General features: G+C 35.2%; 2 protein-coding genes across 6 annotated transcripts; both read left to right on the top strand.

The window, feature by feature from the left end:
• The first annotated feature begins 312 nt into the window (after nt 1–312).
• LOC122295353 (alcohol dehydrogenase-like) lies at nt 313–3,984 on the top strand. Its single transcript, XM_043104359.1, has 10 exons — nt 313–526; nt 1,506–1,642; nt 1,991–2,037; nt 2,185–2,510; nt 2,615–2,697; nt 2,788–2,863; nt 3,022–3,083; nt 3,181–3,276; nt 3,377–3,538; nt 3,632–3,984. The coding sequence occupies exons 1-10, from the start codon at nt 490–492 to the stop codon at nt 3,746–3,748; spliced, it is 1,143 nt and encodes a 380-aa protein (XP_042960293.1). The 5' UTR covers nt 313–489; the 3' UTR covers nt 3,749–3,984.
• Nucleotides 3,985–10,515: 6,531 nt separating this feature from the next.
• LOC122295349 (tRNA(His) guanylyltransferase 1-like) lies at nt 10,516–17,566 on the top strand. Of its 5 annotated transcripts, XM_043104350.1 has the most exons (13): nt 10,518–10,801; nt 11,066–11,197; nt 11,332–11,376; nt 11,821–11,990; nt 12,151–12,236; nt 12,684–12,791; nt 12,877–13,133; nt 13,843–13,974; nt 14,054–14,098; nt 14,325–14,494; nt 14,876–14,964; nt 16,056–16,163; nt 17,020–17,566. In XM_043104350.1, the coding sequence occupies exons 1-13, from the start codon at nt 10,698–10,700 to the stop codon at nt 17,161–17,163; spliced, it is 1,590 nt and encodes a 529-aa protein (XP_042960284.1). In that variant the 5' UTR covers nt 10,518–10,697; the 3' UTR covers nt 17,164–17,566. The 5 variants fall into 5 exon arrangements, with proteins under 5 accessions (XP_042960287.1, XP_042960286.1, XP_042960288.1 ...); XM_043104353.1 differs by lacking the exon at nt 17,020–17,566 and having other exon boundaries at nt 10,516–10,801; nt 14,865–14,964; XM_043104352.1 differs by lacking the exon at nt 17,020–17,566 and having other exon boundaries at nt 10,516–10,801; nt 15,993–16,129.
• The last annotated feature ends 1,218 nt before the right edge of the window (nt 17,567–18,784 follow it).

Genomic DNA, 18,784 nt, shown 5'->3' with positions numbered 1-18,784 from the left:
ACTAATTGTAATGATATAACATTTTATGTTAGGGTAAGATGAAAGTACCACATTATTCATATTTTAAAAATATTTAATAATTTCTCAGAGTTTTTTAATAAAAATATCTCAATCCTACCCCACTAAAATCTTATCCTAAATTCATAACCATGGTTACATTTTTTTTTCAAACTGAGCTTAGAATAATACACAGTCAAAAAGAATTTTAAGCTTGTTCTGACTAATCATTTAGTAACTGTCAAATACTAAGAATAGCTAGCCATGCAGCAAAACCTTGAACCAGCAGGCGCCGTGGGATACTACAAGTGGTTTTGACACCGCGACAACCTTTTAGAATAGTATTGTAGTATTCTGGTATTCTTATCGGTTCTCTCCTCCTTTACCGGGCACTTGACACCTATATATAATACCTCCTCAGACACTGTCAGGGCACACATCTGACAACCAAAACAAAGCGAGCGATCCTTATAAGCATTAGCAGAGATAGTCATGTCGGGCACAGTCGGTCAGGTTATTAAGTGCAAAGGTGATCCGTCACCACCACCGCTAATCTCTCTTTTCCGCTATTTGTCAAATGCGATCTCAGTGTATTGGGTCGTGTTGGTGTTCAGTTGCCATTGATTCTACTGGTTTTTATTTTCGCTTTGTTTTTAGTTATTGACCAGTGGCCGGGTTTCTTTATGTGACAGAAAAGTATTGTCTTTTAGTTTGATTTTGATCTGTTTGGCAGAAACTCCTTGTGATACTGTTGTTTATGGGGGGATGAATTTGGGATTTGGTTATTGTACAGTATGCGTACAATCTAACCGATCACCGTTGGTTCTTCTTATTGAACTTTCGTTTTCCTTACCTTATTTCTAGTTGTTGGGGATACGATATAAGAGACATTTTCTCCCTCTATGCATGATACAAGGATCTGGTTTTCCTTATTCCTTGTTTTCGGATTAATCTTAAGCTTTTTCGATATTTCAGCAAATTTTGCCCTGGGGCTGCGATCTGCTTTAAAGATATTACTTTTAGAAAAATAATTTCTGTTCTTTTTGGTAGCCTGTCACTGCCCATTAATTACTTACAAGTTTCAAAGGATTTGAAATTTTTTATATTCTTATTATTTTTTTAAGTATTTTTTAACATCTTTAATTACTAAGAAAAAATTAAAAAAATATATAATTTTATTAATAATCATTTCTTTAATTATTAAGTAAAATAAAAAATTAAAAAAAATCAAATAAAAAAAAGTAATAAATAGATAGTAGGATGGTTGTAACTCAAATCATTTTCCTTTCTTTTTCCTGGTTAACGCAGTTCTGAAATTTCTAGATAAAGTCTTCTATATGCATCTCTCTTAATTTTTTTTTTTGTTTTTCCAAATCTTACTTACACAGGCTGATGCCCTTTTCCTTGTATCATTCTTGACAATTTGTTTTCCTTGTATCATTCTTGACAATTTGAAATCTTGATGTTATGTTGGGGTATCTGCTAACTGGGTGATGTGTTTAATGTAGCCGCGGTGGCATGGGAGGCTGGGAAGCCGCTGGTGATTGAAGAAGTGGAAGTGGCACCCCCTCAGGCAAATGAAGTCCGCGTGAAGATCCTTTTCACCTCCCTTTGTCACACTGATGTTTACTTTTGGGAAGCCAAGGTAACAGATTTGAGATACTATCTATTGCATGCATCTCAAATTAAATCTCTTGTGATTATGGGGTCAATACCTTAACATAAAGCAATGGAGGTAGTGGCATTTTAATTACTACTATCCATATTATGCAAATGGTGTTGTAACGTACTGGATTAGTGTAAAATCCTCGAAGTTTTGCCCCATTTGATTGCTTCTTTCGGCTCTCCCCCGTTTCCTTGTTATTATGGTACCGGGTTTGATACAAACATGTGCATAACAATCAGAAAACTTTGTTCATAACTGAGTTTGATCGGTTTAATTGAGGATGTATTCACTTTCTAGTTGAAACTTATATGGTCCTTTATATTTCAGGGCCAGACACCGCTGTTTCCTCGCATATTTGGTCATGAGGCAGGAGGGTACGTATATTTCTAGATTTCTAGCGGTTCTGTTTATTCAGCTCATGAGACTTCGAGTAATTATTATAGAGCTCTCATTTAAAGAAAAATACAACTATTTTTTAGTTATGTGAAAAAGTACTCATTGTTTGCTTTGCTTCTGTCCAGAATTGTGGAGAGTGTAGGTGAGGGTGTTGCTGATCTCCAACCAGGAGACCATGTCCTCCCTATCTTCACTGGCGAGTGCAAGGAATGTCGCCATTGTAAATCAGAGGAAAGCAATATGTGTGACCTTCTCAGGATTAACACTGACAGGGGTGTTATGCTTAGCGATGGCAAGACAAGGTTCTCCAAAAATGGACAGCCCATTTACCATTTTGTTGGCACCTCTACATTTAGTGAATACACTGTTATCCATGTTGGCTGCCTTGCCAAGATCAACCCTGCAGCCCCACTTGATAAAGTTTGTGTTCTTAGTTGCGGAATATCCACAGGTTCAGAGCCGTTCCTTCCATTTGAAGAATTGTAAACTGATAGCAGTGAGAATACTCTTAAAATCTTGCAGTTTCCAATGATCTATTTGGTTTTGTGGTTGAAGGTCTTGGTGCCACTTTGAATGTTGCAAAACCCAAGAAGGGTCAATCTGTGGCTGTCTTTGGAATGGGTGCCGTCGGCCTTGCTGTAAGTTTTTCTTAAATGTTTTATTGGTTTTTCCAACTGCAAAAAGATTGTGATGATTTTTCTGAATCTTTTCCCCCCCCTGATATTTAGGCTGCTGAAGGGGCAAGGATTGCTGGGGCTTCAAGAATCATTGGTATTGATCTGAACTCCAGTCGTTTCGAGGAAGGTGAGTTGATCAATTGCGCAAAAGCATTTATATACTTTTTTTATAATAGATACATTTTTCCTAAAGATTCGATTTTTATAAGTAATACTTTGTCACTATTGATATTGAGGTTGTATTTATGTACTGATGATGGCTTATATTATTGATCTCTTTGACAGCCAAGAAATTTGGCGTCACTGAATTTGTGAATCCAAAAGATCACGATAAGCCTGTTCAAGAGGTTACTTGGAATACCATGACCGTTTCTATTTTGTAACTAGTAAATTCTGATTCCAGACACCTTGTCTTTGTTTTAACAATGGAGTCTTGATTAATAGGTGATTGCTGAGATGACTGATGGAGGGGTGGATAGGGCTGTTGAATGTACTGGAAGCATCCAGGCCATGATCTCAGCTTTTGAATGCGTTCATGATGTAATGACTACATACATTTTTTAGCCTGTTTTATTATTAGAGATCAGATAAGTAGTTCAAATTTCCAACTATGTTACACTAAAATTTGCTTCTTTGTCAGGGTTGGGGTGTTGCAGTGCTTGTTGGAGTACCAAATAAAGATGATTCATTCAAGACTCATCCTATGAACCTGCTGAATGAGAGGACTCTTAAGGGTACCTTCTTTGGCAACTACAAGCCCCGCACTGATATTCCTGGTGTCGTGGAAAAGTACATGAACAAGGTAAGCTTTTCTTGTTAATTTGACATAACAAGGCAGGGCTAATCTTGTGTTCAATACTTTTGTGACTGATACCATCTCTTGTTGCTGGTATAGGAGCTTGAAGTTGAGAAATTTATCACTCACTCAGTCACTTTCTCGGAGATCAACAAAGCGTTCGATTACATGCTGCATGGGAAGGCTATCCGGTGCATTATCCGCATGGATGCTTAGAGAACACCAGGCGTGAAGTGATGGAATTACATAATATAATAGTTGCATGGGAAGGCTATCCGGTGCATTATCCGCATGGATGCTTAGAACACCAGGCGTGAAGTGATGGAATTACATAAGATAATAGTAATAATGTTTATGTTTTTTGGCAGAGAGAACGACTAGTATATGTTACATGTCCGTGGTTTTGGCGAATATTACCCATAAATATAAATTTACTTATGTTTTCCTTTGCATATGGTGATATATTCATCCTGTTTGTTCATGGTGGCCTGGTATCTTTATTTTTTCTGTTTCCCGGTAATGAAATTTGCTTACTGATCTGTATCCACTTGGGATAGAGATGCAGAGAACACCCTATTCTTCCTTTGCTTCTTCTGTTCTCCTTTAAACTGTTCCTAAATTCCTGCTCACTGGGGTTTTAGGCAATTAAAAAAACGAAATGCAGCTATGCGTTTTTTCAAGGCTCCATTGATGTAGACTCGATCAAGCTTAGGCTGAAATGTGTAAATGGTGGTTGAGACTCTGATGCTGCAGCCTTCACATGGCATGTTTTAAGTTTCATTGCAATTTGTTGCTTTCAAACAGACCTCCCAATACATAATAGAATTTTCTTTCCATTGCAAAAAATATATTAACATTACTTTAAAAAAAGAAAAAGACAAAAAAAAGAGTTCTTTGCAGTGGAGGGGAAGTAACTGAAAACAGGCCGCTGTAAAAGTTTTTATGAATTTTCAATTTATTGAACTCATTGCAACCAGTGTTTTAAATTTCGTATTGAAACGATCGATATAGTCGGTATATGCCGTACTGGCCATTAATCCGGTATAGAAATTGTACATGTTTTGTACTAGTTTAAATACCGGCCGTACCGGCTGATATTTCGGCCTATACCGACCTATGTACCAGCCCGTACCGGTCGGTCTTTACTTTTTTTTGTTTTTTTAAACTATAAGCTCATTTTTTAAATTAGGCTATTTATAATTTATATATATGTATTTATGTATAATTTATTCATATATAGATTATTATTTTAAAATATAATTAATATATATTTATATATAATTTATTCACATATCGACTATTTCGAAACGGTACAAGATACGGTACCAGTATCGAAATATTTAGTTCTAGCACCTTGACAGGTACGATATCCAATACGATATTCAAAACATTATTGCTAACACCAATCTTAGTGGAAATTAGTAGTTGTTTGAGTGAAATTTTCAGATTGAATTTAGCCTGGTAATAAATATTATAGGATTCATTTAATTTATTTATCTATTTTTTACTTTAAAATCTAAATCTCAGACAAAAATATGATTTGGATACAAGAATTTTAAATTTAGTTCGAATTTAGATTTAGATTTCAAAGCAACTATGATTTCAAATCCAAGTGTTGCCCAGATGACTAATACAAGAGGGGTGTGAATTGAATTGTATTAAAAAAATAATAATTATAAATTAAATATATAATATAAAATATAAACAAAATATGAAATAACAATAAATATAAAGAGTAAGGGTAAGAGAGAAGCAAACTCAGTATGTTAACGAGGTTCGGCCCCACTACCTACGTCCTCGCCTCAAGCTATCCCTTGAGGATTCTCAAATTCACTATTCAACCTCCTTCAGGTGGAGATAGAAACCTATTACACCTTTGAACAACACCACTACAAAGGATCCGTGTAGAACACCCTCTATACTTGCAATCACCTCACACGTAGTAATTCAACTATTCCCCGTGTAGAATACTTTCTACACGCACAAGGGTTATACACACCTTTTTTCTGATACAAAAACTGATAGTGGGTAGGTTATCAAAAAACACTCCTCAATGAGTGAAATAAGAACAATACAGCGCAAACTATATCTCTCAAAATGAATAAGGATTAAGACTCAATGCTTAGAGAAGAGAGAATGAAAGTTTTGAATGAATGTTGTATGCTTTTGGTGTTGTGAATGTGAAGCCTTCAAATGATCTATTTATAGGCATATGAGACTTCATATTCAAATTTAAAAAGATTCACATGTCAAAGACAACATCATTCACTTTTTCAAAAAATTCAAATAAAAGGTTATTCTTTTTCAATTGTCAAAGACAACATCATTCAATTTTTCAAAAAAATCAAACATAATATTTTACTTTTGGCATATGACAAAAGGAGCACACTTTCATTTTTAAAAAATTCAAACTTAATCTTTTACTTTTTGCATATGACAAAAGGAGCACACTTTCCTTTTTAAAAAATTCAAATCTAATCTTTTACTTTTTATATATGACAAAAGGAGCACACTTTACTTTTCAAATTTTTCAAACAAAATCATCTACCTTTTGTATAAGTCTAAAAAAACATCAATCACTTTTGAAAATATTCAAATAAAACATACACATGTGAAAGATGACAATTAATCATCTTTAATATTTTTAAAGTTCAACCCAATCAAGGCATGCACATGTAAAAGATGACAATCAATAATCTTTCAAAATTTTCAAATTTAATTTTCAAAAATATTCATGCACATGTGGAAAATGTATTTTAATGCTTTATGATAAAATATTAATTTTGAATATTAATCCTAATTTCGAATTTTAAGAGATTTACAACATTACTCTATGACTTTAATGTGAACTTGTTTCCTTCTTGCTCATGTTTGGTTCTTTGATGTGCTTGACTCAATTGTGTGGACAACTTGAGCTTGAAACTCCTTCATTCTTTGAATTCATTTGTTATCATCAAAATCCATGTGTAGATTTATAATCACATGAAATTTGAAACCTTGGGTTCAACACCAAGATTTTAAAAAGCTTCAAAACTTGTTTGGCTTTAGTAAAAATCCAACTCCAAATTTTCAATAATATCCAAATAAGAGATTGAAATTTTAATGATACAAATCCGAATCATCTTTCTAAAGAAGTGGCGTTAGGGCCACAGAAAATTCTACACCTTTTGTCCATTGCATAGTATAAATTTATTATTATTATTATTATTGTTTCTATTTTTTCAAATATTTTTAAAACCAACCCAAAAAATTATTAAAAAATATTTTTTTATTCATTAAATATGTTTTTATTTAAAAAATTCGTTACAAAATAAGCACACACTCTTTCGATTTTCTCTTTTTCTAAATCCATATGTCAAGCTTGTGATATTTTAATAGAATACATGAGAATCTTAAAATATTTTTAAATTAGACAAGAAATGGTGTTCTTGCAACTTTTACTTATATTATTAAGAGCAAAAAAGACAGCAGGAAAAATAAACTTTAATGTGGATGGAAACTTAAAAAAAAAAAAAAAATTGGGTGGCAAAGTTAATTTTCAAAAAGTTGTTATTTCTTTTCTTTTCTTTTTTAATTTTTAAAATTTTTGGGAGCTTTACCAGATGCCAATGGGAAGAAGTCCAGAACAAGGCCATGAACCACCAGGTAATGGGAGAAATGGCTCATCCCCTCTCTCTCTCTCTAGTTGTTAGCCACTTTTCCTCTAATGATCAAAACTTCGTTGCCTTGTGGCCCCCGTCTTCATCACTCTATATTTCTTCACTAGTCATACGGATATCCTCTTCATCGTTGATGTCAAGAACCTAATGTTAGTTTCTCTACATTTCACTCAGCATTTCTCTATTTGTTGATTTGGATTTGTTTTGATAAGAATGTTTGGATGGATGTGGAAATAATAAAATATCTTTATCTCATATGCCATCTTAGGCCTAGCCCAAAGGGTACGTTTCATTAGAAAGGAAGTGAGAGAGGAGGATTGGAGGACAAGCATGCAGGATAGGTTTCATTAGAAAGGAAGTGAGAGAGGAGAATTGGAGGACAAAGATGCAACAAGAGATAGGAGGAAGTTAGAGGGAAAGGGAGAATTGAAGGAAAAAAGGGGGAAAAGATAGAGAAATGGGGTTAGGCTTACAAAAGAGGACAATGAAGTAACATAAAACCGAATTTATCACCTATCACTGTCAGATGCTAATAAAAGGAATTAGATCGACTGAGAGATGAGGACTTCTAGGTGACTAGACGCAAGAGCTACTTCAACATCTAGATAGAAGCTTTAGTTTGATTATTTTCTCCATGCAGTAGGGGTCACTGACTTCATTTGTATAGTGAATTACGAGAGACCATAAGAAACTATAAAATACTTCTATTTAGAGTAGATTTATCCTTCAAATGACTCGTGGGCATAAAGTATGTGCCAAATCTTGTAAATCTATTTGTCTTATTCTCTATTTATATTTGTTGTATTTATTTTCTATTTATTGCAAGAGATGAACATACAGACACCGTATCATCGCTTTGGACCACCCTCGTGAACTTTAATTGACACCAACCAAGGCCTGAGTCACCGTGGGTCATGTATGACTCTTTACACCTTTGTAGCCTAATGATTACAAAACACACATTAACTTTTTCTCTGCTTGGTTCTCACCGTGCAAGGTCTAGGGGCCAACGAGAGCAATCTCGTCGACCACCTGGGAGCTGGAAATGCAACCAGCAGCCACCACAAGGGTTGCCGACGGTGTCTATCTCTGGCATGGTAACCCTCTTTCCAAACTACCATGGCAATTAAAGCACCCACAAAAGTCATCCGATGCACACCACGAATATACTAAGATGCATGTAGTTGCAAGCATGCAAGCCTGCCACCTTCCTCAGGGGGTATGGCAAGGTCCCAGTTGTCATGCCCAACGCCCAAATGGAGCTAACGGGAGTTCTCCCACCTTTTACTTGTTGTCAAGAACCTAACCCGCCAACTGCCCATGACCTACTAAGGCTACTAAAAGCCACAATTGGACACATCGGCCTTTTTTGTCACCAGCGTGATGGTCCCTTGCAATAAAAAGTGCCGGTGAGACCTTCTACACCTATCACACAACAGCAAACATCAAATCCCGACCACAGAGCAAGTTGCTTAGCCATGGAACTCACCACAAGCTCCCCACCACACTTGTGGGCACCATCTTGCCTGTGCCTTCCTTGCCCACCTAAACGATCTCGCACTAACTCTTCAGCCATGACAAGCAGCTACACCCTTGCCCAGTTTTTGATGGGCAACTATAGTTGCTTGAACAAGAGGTGGTTGAGGTGCTTCACAACCATGGAAGGCCCTCATCACACTATCTCGCTACCCTCCCTCGGTCACATCATGCTTACTCACCATGACAACCATTTCCTCACCTCATCACGGCAGGCCAGCTCCTTGCTTGCCCAGTGGACTCCATTACCATGAGCATCCATGCACAATGGTCCAATACACTGCATTGGAACAAGACAACGGTCATTAGGGGTGTGCAAAAACTGTTAAAACATATTGGAATGGACCCGGACTGACTGTCGGAGTATAACAAGCCAAAATCGATAGAGAACCAATCGGTTGGTGGTAGAAATAGGCTGCAATCGATGTTTGCCAGTTCAATTCAGGTTTGAACCTGGTTCAAACTACTAAATCAACTAATTATATATATACATTTATAAGATACAAGTACAAATGACGCCATTTCACTTAAGTAAGTGAAACAACATCATTTTAAACCTATTGTTTTGAAAAAAAAAAAAAAAACGGCACTGTTTGGTTTAATATACCAAATGGAGCTGTTTTGAGTTAGGTAACCCTGACACCCCCTTCCCCTCTATCATTTTTGCTATGCCATTTCCCTCTTATCTCCCTCTTAGGCTCTCAACTCTCTCAAATCTTTCATCTCTCTCTCAGCTTTGTCTCTTATCTCCCTCTCAGCTTTGTCTCTCGTCTCCCTTTTAGATCTCTCATCTCCCTCTTAGCTCTGAAGGGCTACCTCTCTTTCTAATTTATTTTTCTATTTTTTGTTGTGATCTTTGATTATTTGTTGTAAGATTTGCTAATATATGTTATGAGATCTCAAATTTGTGAATTTTTTTTTTTTTTTTTTTTAATTTTTACATGGGAGTGAAACCAACGGGGACACTAATATATCGATGGTAATTGGCCGAAACTAAACCGGCTGGTTTTACCCCACTTTTTTGGCTAGTTTCAGTCAATAGCACTCCTAAAAAACATGTCGGTGCGGTTTTCACCCCTAGCAATCTTCACACTCATGCAATGGCCATGCATGAGGGGTTGTACTGCAATGCGCCTAGGGCTCACAAGGAGCAAGTCCGGGCTGCCCTGCATGTTGCATCGCCCATTTATTTGGACTCAAATTCATTCTATTTGTGTTGCTCGTTTATTGGATTTTCCCAAGCTGAGTGAATTTCTTTGAAAAATTGGAGCTCCATATTTTGCTTTAGAGAGAAGGCATAATATTGCAAATAATAATATTAGTATATTTATTATTTTATTATTATTCAATCGCGTATTAATCTGTATATAATTTATATTAGTATTATTTTTAATAAAATTTATTTTTTGACTAATCACATTAGATTGGTACAGATATTAGTGCATAATTAGATTTTTTCTATTACTTTTCACATAATTTTTATTACTATTAATTACTTTTTATTATTATTTAATATTCTATTATTATTTTTCACCTATTTTGTTAATCTTATTTATGATATACATCAACATTTCTGAATGGGTAATGATAGAGTTGTCACTATTCTACCACCATTTATCACTTGTAATGTTTTTTTTAAAGTATTTTTTAATACATTTAATCATTAAAAAAATTTTAAAAATATATAATTTTATTAATAGTCAATTAAGTAAATTTTTTTTTTTAAAAAAGTTAAAAAATTAAAAAAAAATGATAAAGTGGTAGAATAGTGGTCTTTATGAATTACCCAAACTCAATCAAAGACACTGACAGACGCGATCAAGCCGTACTTAAATATAGAGGCCTTGCTGGGCTGCTTCTGCTGGCGCAACAGGTGTTTGATCATTGTTCTGTGAGACTAAGCTAGAAAGAAGGCTTTCCCTCTTTTTTTCTTCCCTTTTTCTTTTTGTCTGTTTTTCTCTGGAGCTGTGATGGCAAACAGCAAGTACGAGTATGTGAAGTCATTCGAGGTTGAAGACGAGGTCATGCTGCCCAATTTGATCGTTGTACGAATCGATGGCCGCGATTTTCGAAGGTAAAACAGCTTACTCAGTTTCCATGCATTAGGGCAATCTATAGTCTTGTGCTGCAATGGTTTTGTGACCATTTAGTCTAAAAGGTGACGCTAAACTAGAAATTGGAAGCAACATATAATAACATGCCCAATGTGGACACTGTACAAACGACTCACTGGCTACACCCGCATACCGTTTCGTGCTGTCTCTGCAATAAATTAGGAATTCTGATAATACGAATGCAGGAATGCTGCATGGAGCTCAGGTTTTTAATTATGTGATAGGTTTTCGGAAGTTCATGAGTTTGAGAAGCCAGATGATGAAAGAGCTTTGAATTTGATGAACTCGTGTGCAACTGCCATTTTGGAGGAGTATCCTGACATAGCATTCTCCTATGGATTCAGTGATGAGTACAGGTAGTACATTTTGATAGTTATAGTGTTTTCTCTACATGCATCACTCATCTTGTTATATGCCTACGATATTATAATATGACATCATTAACTTCCCTATGCGGAGCTTCATGGTTTATCGGTGATATGAGTTGCAGTTTTGTTTTCAAGAAGACATCCAAGTTCTACCAGCGGCGTGCCAGGTTTTTAATCTGAACTTACTTCTGTATCTTCTGTGGTCCTTTTTTTTGTTCGCGCCTTCTATGGTCTTTGATGTGTGTAAGTTATCATTTGTTGGGGACTGTGATGTCAGGGTGTGAATAGAGAGGCCTTTTGCCTGCCAGTTTTAGCTTATGCACACAGCCCTAAAAGAAGAGTACACTATTATCAGTATATAACAAAAAATATAGCATTCAAGGACCATAGTAATTGAAACAGCATGAGAAGTATTAACGAATCCAACAGCTAAAATAAAATAGCACAGGCAGCTATGCATACACTGGTCTTAGCATTGAGATGTGACTGCTCTGGATCCCTACCAAAGTTTGTATTTTGTAACAGTCACGTTTTTTTGCAAGTTCAATAAACAAGATCCTAATTGTATATTTATTCTCAGTGTTCACTTGCTATCTAAATTGACTCTGCAGCAAGCTACTATCTCTCCTTGTCTCCTTATTCTCCTCTGTATATGTCACCAAATGGAAAGAATTCTTCCCTGAGAAAGAGTTGAAATATCCCCCATCATATCATTCGCGTGTAATAAGTTGTGCATCAATAGAAGTTCTTCAAGCATATCTTGCATGGAGACAAAACGATTGTAAGTACTTGACCACTGGTATTAAATATCATTCAACAACTTTGAACATTTCTGTAATGAGTTTCTTGTTTGGATTTGGATTTAACTACTTCTGAGACTTTAGAGAAAATCGACAACATGGTTAGGTCTTACAATTCACATTTATCTGTTCTTTTTACAGGTCATCTCAATAACCTGCATGATACTTGTCTCTGGATGTTGGTTAAAGGTGGTGAGACTGAAAATAAAGCACACGAGTTTTTAAAGGTGCTAATTTGTATGAATCTGTCTTTCATATCTTTTTCCATGCATATACCTATAAAAAGATGTTTTACATGCATATCTTGTCAAAAGAAAATATGCATTTTACGTGTATATAAGTCTGTGTGAAAAGGTTTGCTAGCTTTTGGATTTCCAAGATTAAATGGTACTTCTTTTGTTTTAACTTTTACTTCCATTGTTTTAAGTGACTTTTGTGTCATCATTTTCTTTATTAACTTTATAATCTCGGAATTTTATTGTTAAATCCTTCAACAGAGTCCAATTTCCAGTCTAACTATATTTAACCTAATTTTTAATTCATGTATTTTTGCTTTGATTCTTGTCCGGCACTTTGCATCCAAATAAATATTTTGGTTTCCAATGTTGGCATGCATAATGACTTAAAAATATCCCCTTGTTATTCATGGCCGTGTTGTATCTTTAAACTTTCAGGGCACCCAAAAACAACAGAAAAATGAGTTGCTTTTTCAAAAGTTCCACATCAATTACAAGAACCTTCCTGCCATTTACCGTCAAGGATCCTGCATTTTCAAAACAAAGGTAATCATGTTTATCCCTAATTGCTCTTTTCTACATTGCCTTGGATATTGCTTCTAACATGTTAAGCCGGTCTGACATTGTTTAGGTGGAAGAAAATGTCAAGTACAGTGAGAATGGTGCCCCTGTTAAAAGACATAGGAGAAAGGCTAGAATTTTCCATGCTGAGAATATAGCTGGAAGAAGTTTTTGGAATGAACATCCAAGTCTTTTGAAGGAGGTGGGTGGTTTTACGGAGGATGCGGACAAAATAAAATTGGAGTATGTTAGGTTCTTCCAATTTGAGAACAAATTGATGCCCTCTACATGGATTGTAATCAGAATTGATGGCTGCCATTTTCATAGGTAAAGTTAAAATATGCATGGAAACATAGTGTCATTGTCGCTAGAACTGGGACTGCCAATTTCTTTTCCCTTTCCTGGTTCTCATTGTTGCTAATCAAATGAAGTTGGAAGCATTGTAGGGTGGGCTCCGCTCAGTTTTCAAAATGTTAGAAAACCCTGGTCACTGTATGTTTAAATATTCCGATAAATACATGAAGACCATTAGGCATGCAACCATGCATTGATGACATGGAACCTCACCAAGTTAGGGCCCTTTGGACCCACCCCTGGGTGTAAACTCCAACTGACAAAAAAAAAAAGTTCAGATGCACAATCCTACTCGTCAAAATTCGGTATCAATTAATCTAGGAGGACTCTTAGTGAGGACTCTCAAATCCACCCTTTGACCACTAGGTTGCACCTTGAAGAGGAAGCTTTCACAATTTAGGGCACATGCAAAAGTGCTGATATGTCTTATGGTCATTTGTTGTCACAAGTATAAAACAGCTTGTAGAATAGAACGGATGTGAAAATTTTTGGGTCATTCAAAATCCTACTTTGAGAAACGTCTAATCAATTAAAATGATTTTTTCTCTTAAGTGAAGAAATTATAGAGGACTCCTGCTGACCTATATGTTCCTAATCTGTGATGCATGGAATTTTGTTGCTTGGTTTTCCCGCTAAGATACTGCAAATGAGGCTCAGGGTTCAGTTGTCTGTATTGTGGTAGATTTTCTGAAGTTCATCAATTTGAGAAGCCAAACGACAAACAAGCTCTGAACCTTATGAATTCATGTGCAGTGGCTGTGTTACAAGAGATTCCAGATATAATATTTGCCTATGGTGTCAGTGATGAGTACAGGTATGGCATTATTTCATATTTTATAGTTCTAGACTTGATACTTGTAGCTGTTTCTAATCACATATTTGGTGTTATCCAGCTTCGTTTTTAAGAAGGATTCTCATTTCTATCAACGTAGAGCAAGGTCTTTCTCCTACCTTTATTGTTTTAGTTCCAAACGCTATAGTTTTTGTGGGATAATATCGTGTTGGGATGGGAGACAGGAAGGAATGCTCTCTCCTTGCCTGTTTGGTAACACTGAGGCCTATGTGGGGAAATTTGAATGTTCAATTTGCCTGAGGGAGACTTCTAGTATTTAATGTATACCTGAGCATTCAGTATTAAAACCACTTTGATTATCACCTTTGCAGTGAAATGGTGTCTGTCACTGTATCATTCTTCTCTTCCATGTACGTAATGAAATGGAAAGAATTCTTTCCACTGAAAGAATTGAAGTACCCTCCTTCTTTTGATGGACGTGCTGTATGCTATCCATCAGATGAGATTTGTCGAGACTATCTAGCATGGAGACAAGTTGATTGTGAGTATTAAGTGCATTTTACAAATTATAATAACATTGTTAATGATATTATGGTAGCGGACAAAAAAATTGGAGAGAAAAAGACCTTGAACTTTTGGGCCTAGTTTGTTTTCACAACCATCTCATCTCATCTTATCTAATCATTACAACTTTCCCAAACTCCTAAACAAAATACAAAAAACAATTCAACTTTTTCAAATCTCAAAACAAAAATTATTCTAACAATATTTTATACAATGTTTGACTTTCATCTCATCTCATCTATGTAACTAAACGAAACTGGTTTTTTAACATTTAAAGCCAAATTAATTACTTTTGCAGACAGTGTATAAACTTCTTCTGTTTTAGGGCATCGTTGTTAATTCTGTAGACATATTGCAGGCCACATTAATAATCAGTATAATACTTGTTTCTGGATGCTTGTAAACAAGAAAGGAAAAGGCAAAAGTGAAGCTCAAGATTATCTGAAGGTGCGTGCTAAGATCTGTTCACCCTCTCCAAGGATTGTTCCTTCAGTCTTGTTAGATTACTTCCTTTGTATTCGTCTTGTTCTTTAGTTTTTCTTGTCTCTTCTTTTTCTTGGTTTTCTTTCTTTTCTTATGATGTGTATTCATGTTCTAATGGAATTTTTTATGCTGCGTAAGTAGATCATATATTTTCCATATTTAGATGGGATCCTCCACAAGAAATTTAGAGCAAGGGACTCCACTATGAGAGAGAGCATATTGTTGACATATTATCATCATTTCAAACTCTTTTTGGAGAGTTTTGTTGTTTTAGTTTCTTGGTCTGCTGTAACTTAATCCCTTGCTGAAGATTTTTGTTTTAGTGCTCAGAGCTTGCAGATTTTAAACCTTTCAAGCAGTTAAAAGGTTGATTTTCCAGAGCCTTGTGGTTTAAGCTTCTTTAATTGTAAACATTAATCAACATTTTTCCCTTGCTTAATATATGTTGCTTGCATATACCGGAGCAGAGACTCCTAAAAGCATGTATGCATACACAAAAACAGTCACAATCATGCAGATTTCCACCATTGTGAGAAATATTTAAGAAGTTTCATTGAATCCTAGTGGGATTATTGAGTTTTGAGGATCATGGTCTGTATACCTTCTATGGTTTGGTCTATCAAACACCCCTAAATGACAGACTACTAAATCATGTATATTTCTTATCATTTTATATCTTCCATGTACTTCTACTCTTCTAATCATTTTATCTATCTGTTCCTGTTATACCTATAAAAAATAAAAATAAGAAATAAAAAAAAATTATCTGTTTCTGTTATGATTCTTTTGCTATTGTCTAAAGGTCATAGGAGCTCGCCCCTGGTACTTTCTCAAGTACATGGATTGTTGCCTATTCTTTTGCTGTTGCCTTCTTTTATTTTCTACACACTTGCACTATTGTCATATATGCCCATGCTATACTTTATTATCCAGTCCGTGACATTTATAAAAATGCAAATTTAGTCTGTATCATTTTGAAATCTATGTTATAGGGAGAGAAGGTATCCATGTGAATATCAGCTGTTAATGTTGCTGTCAGAATATTAATTTTCCAGGGTACTCAAGCAAGAGAGAAAAATGAACTACTTATCAAGGAATTCCATATTGAGTACAATGAATTAGAACCCATGTTCCGCCAAGGATCCTTAGCTTTCTGGGAGAAGGTAATCTTTATCTCCTTACCAGAGGTGAATTCTTCATACTACTTTCAATGCAACTTCTTCCAGATTATCTTGAACTTGTATCACAGTCCACTAAGAGATGTTGCACTGTGACGATTTGGGGTGCATGATGAAATGTGGATATGAATTGGTTCGAGTTGTTTTTGATGCTCAATCACCTAGACCGATTATCTCAGCCTGGCTTTTGAGCTCATCTGGTGAATGCTTATCTGTTTGAAGGTGATGCCACTCTAGGACAAAGTTGGCGACCACTCTTCAGAGAATGTGGACTCCATTGTGCTTGCATCAATATGGTTAAATAAATTTCTTGATGACAAATTGTTTGGCTGATAGTTGGACCTTCCAGATTAATCTACATGTAGATAGCTTTGCTGTGTGTGTAAGCATGCCATTTGGCATCTAACCTGAGCAGTTAATGATGATGGTTCTCTCTCATCACTTGTTCCACTTTAGAAGCTTACAATATTCTTCTCCGGTCCTTATTTAGGTAGATATATGTCCTTTTGCCTGTAAGCAACCAGCACTCCACACATTTTCTTGTGATTTTATTGGAAAACAACAAAAAAGATAAATAACTGTCATATAAAAGAAACTTTTGAATTTTAAAGAAAGCCCCCCAAAATTCTGTTGTATGGTACCAAATTTTCCTTTTTTCAGAATTGACCACTAGGTAGTGTTGATAGCTGAGGGAAAATTGGGACACACTGTTTGGTTGGCTTCCTTCAACTTCAATGGTTGTGTTTTACAACATCCTGTGTGTCAGTCATTTTCCAATCTTCTTTTCCAATCTTCCTTGATGGTGTATCTTCTGAAGCTCAGATTTTTGTTTTGTATACAGGAAGACATAACTTTAACTGATGAGAATGGAGCACCCGTTGCAAATTCTCACAAGAAAGTTACTGTAGAACATTGTGACATTATCAAGCCGAACTTTTGGGAAGCACACTCGAGCATCCTTGGTGAGACAACACCAAAACTTTGAAGTATTTGGTTCACAGTTTTCTTATCAACATGAATCTCCTGCAAAAGTTCCTTTGCCATTATGTTGTATTCCCTATACGTATGAGGTTACCATGCATCTGCTTTTCTATGTTCTGGGAAAGTTGGAAGTTGAAAATATCACCAAGAGAAACTTCTCCTAAACCCTAAACCCTAAACCGTTCTGAAAATATCACCAAGAGAAACTTCTCATATGCAGTTGAGCTACGTGATGTTGTGAGGTTTTTAAGTTGTAAGAGCTTGGACGTTTGAGGAGATGGTACCTGGATATATTTTAACTGATAGTTTAGACATCTTTGATTTCCATCTGGCTACTCAATTTTGTAGATACTTGTGCAAAACTTCTTTATTTTGATGGATTACAACTATCCAAACTTCATTATGAATTGTGAAGTGTTAATTCTTAACTTCCATTTTAATCATGCAAATTTCAACTGGCTCCCACGTTTTATTCCACACATCTCCAAAGCAGAAATTGAAGATAGCTGATCTTCAAGTTCTAGGGAGATCTTATACAGAGGGCAGTGCTCGTTATTCCTGATTCATACAATTGTTAAATTCCCTGAGTCTCAATATTCCCCAATAGGGGAGAATCTGTGGATGAACAATTATACTCTATACAGCTCCTAATCTCTCTAATTTCAAGCTTCTCCGGAGCAAAAGCCAATGACCTCCTTTCCTCAGCTGTAAGAAAATTCAACATAGAAAAAGCATTCATATTTTATAGACATCTGAATTGTCTTCCCTTCAATGCTTTCTATTGATGTCATATTTTTGACGCTATGATAAAAACTTGAGGCCTATGTCCGAAAATTCATGGTAAAAACTTGTATACAAAACTCACTTGTCTTCTATTTCCTTTTTTTAAAACAAGATGAGGAAGGATAGAGAAGAAGAAGAAGGTTAAAGTGAAAGAGGAAGATAAACTCCTTTCAGACAATACTTTAGGAAGCCATTCATTTTACATGTTACAATTGTTTTTCTTTATCAGTAGACGTGAATGTCTTCTCTTTAATAAAATAAAATGTTAGCGAAATGGGATTCGTGTACATAAACTGTGATCATATCATGATCTTTTATAAAAGAGTAATGTTAGAGATAGTCTTCAAATATGCAAGTCATGTGTATTCTTTTTTAGAAATGATAGGGTCTATTATTAAAAAAATAAATTCTTTTATATAAGTTTCATATATATTCACTTTTTTCGAAAGGGATGTATGGAGTTTACATCTCTTTTAAGACTATAAATATAATTTTTCTTTATAAAATATAATAATAACTTATAACTATAATGTTTCTAGGGTGATAGTTGTATGTGACTCAATAATTTTGGAGAAATGATATTTGCAGCTGTAAATATATAAGTATTATATAATTATTTTGAAAAAAAAAAATAAATGAAAATTAATTTTTTAATAATAAATTTTATTCGTTTTTAAATCGACTATATGGTATTTACACATTTCCTAATTATATGTAGGATTACTCGTAATCTTTACCTTAAGAGTTTTTCGCATGAAACCATCCCCTATGAATCCAAAAACGCAGTAAACGGGGATTTTCAATCAAATACATCCGGTCTCATTAAAATACAGTTAATTGAG

This window comes from Carya illinoinensis, chromosome 15 (genome assembly GCF_018687715.1).
Source record: "Carya illinoinensis cultivar Pawnee chromosome 15, C.illinoinensisPawnee_v1, whole genome shotgun sequence".
Classification (NCBI taxonomy): Eukaryota; Viridiplantae; Streptophyta; class Magnoliopsida; order Fagales; family Juglandaceae; genus Carya; species Carya illinoinensis.
Note: the sequence above shows the minus strand (reverse complement) of the source record. Positions and strands in the feature narration are given on the sequence as shown.

What these genes read in the sequence shown, in the direction of transcription:
- LOC122295349 (XM_043104350.1), top strand. Translation starts at nt 10,698, where the DNA reads ATGGCAAACAGCAAGTACGAGTATGTGAAGTCATTCGAGGTTGAAGAC. An exon ending in GGTGTCAGTGATGAGTACAG is followed by an intron (nt 13,975 to 14,053) that starts GTATGGCATTAT and finishes GGTGTTATCCAG; the next exon opens with CTTCGTTTTTAAGAAGGATT. An exon ending in CCTTAGCTTTCTGGGAGAAG is followed by an intron (nt 16,164 to 17,019) that starts GTAATCTTTATC and finishes TTTTGTATACAG; the next exon opens with GAAGACATAACTTTAACTGA.
- LOC122295353 (XM_043104359.1), top strand. Translation starts at nt 490, where the DNA reads ATGTCGGGCACAGTCGGTCAGGTTATTAAGTGCAAAG. An exon ending in TTTGGTCATGAGGCAGGAGG is followed by an intron (nt 2,038 to 2,184) that starts GTACGTATATTT and finishes GCTTCTGTCCAG; the next exon opens with AATTGTGGAGAGTGTAGGTG. An exon ending in ACGATAAGCCTGTTCAAGAG is followed by an intron (nt 3,084 to 3,180) that starts GTTACTTGGAAT and finishes CTTGATTAATAG; the next exon opens with GTGATTGCTGAGATGACTGA.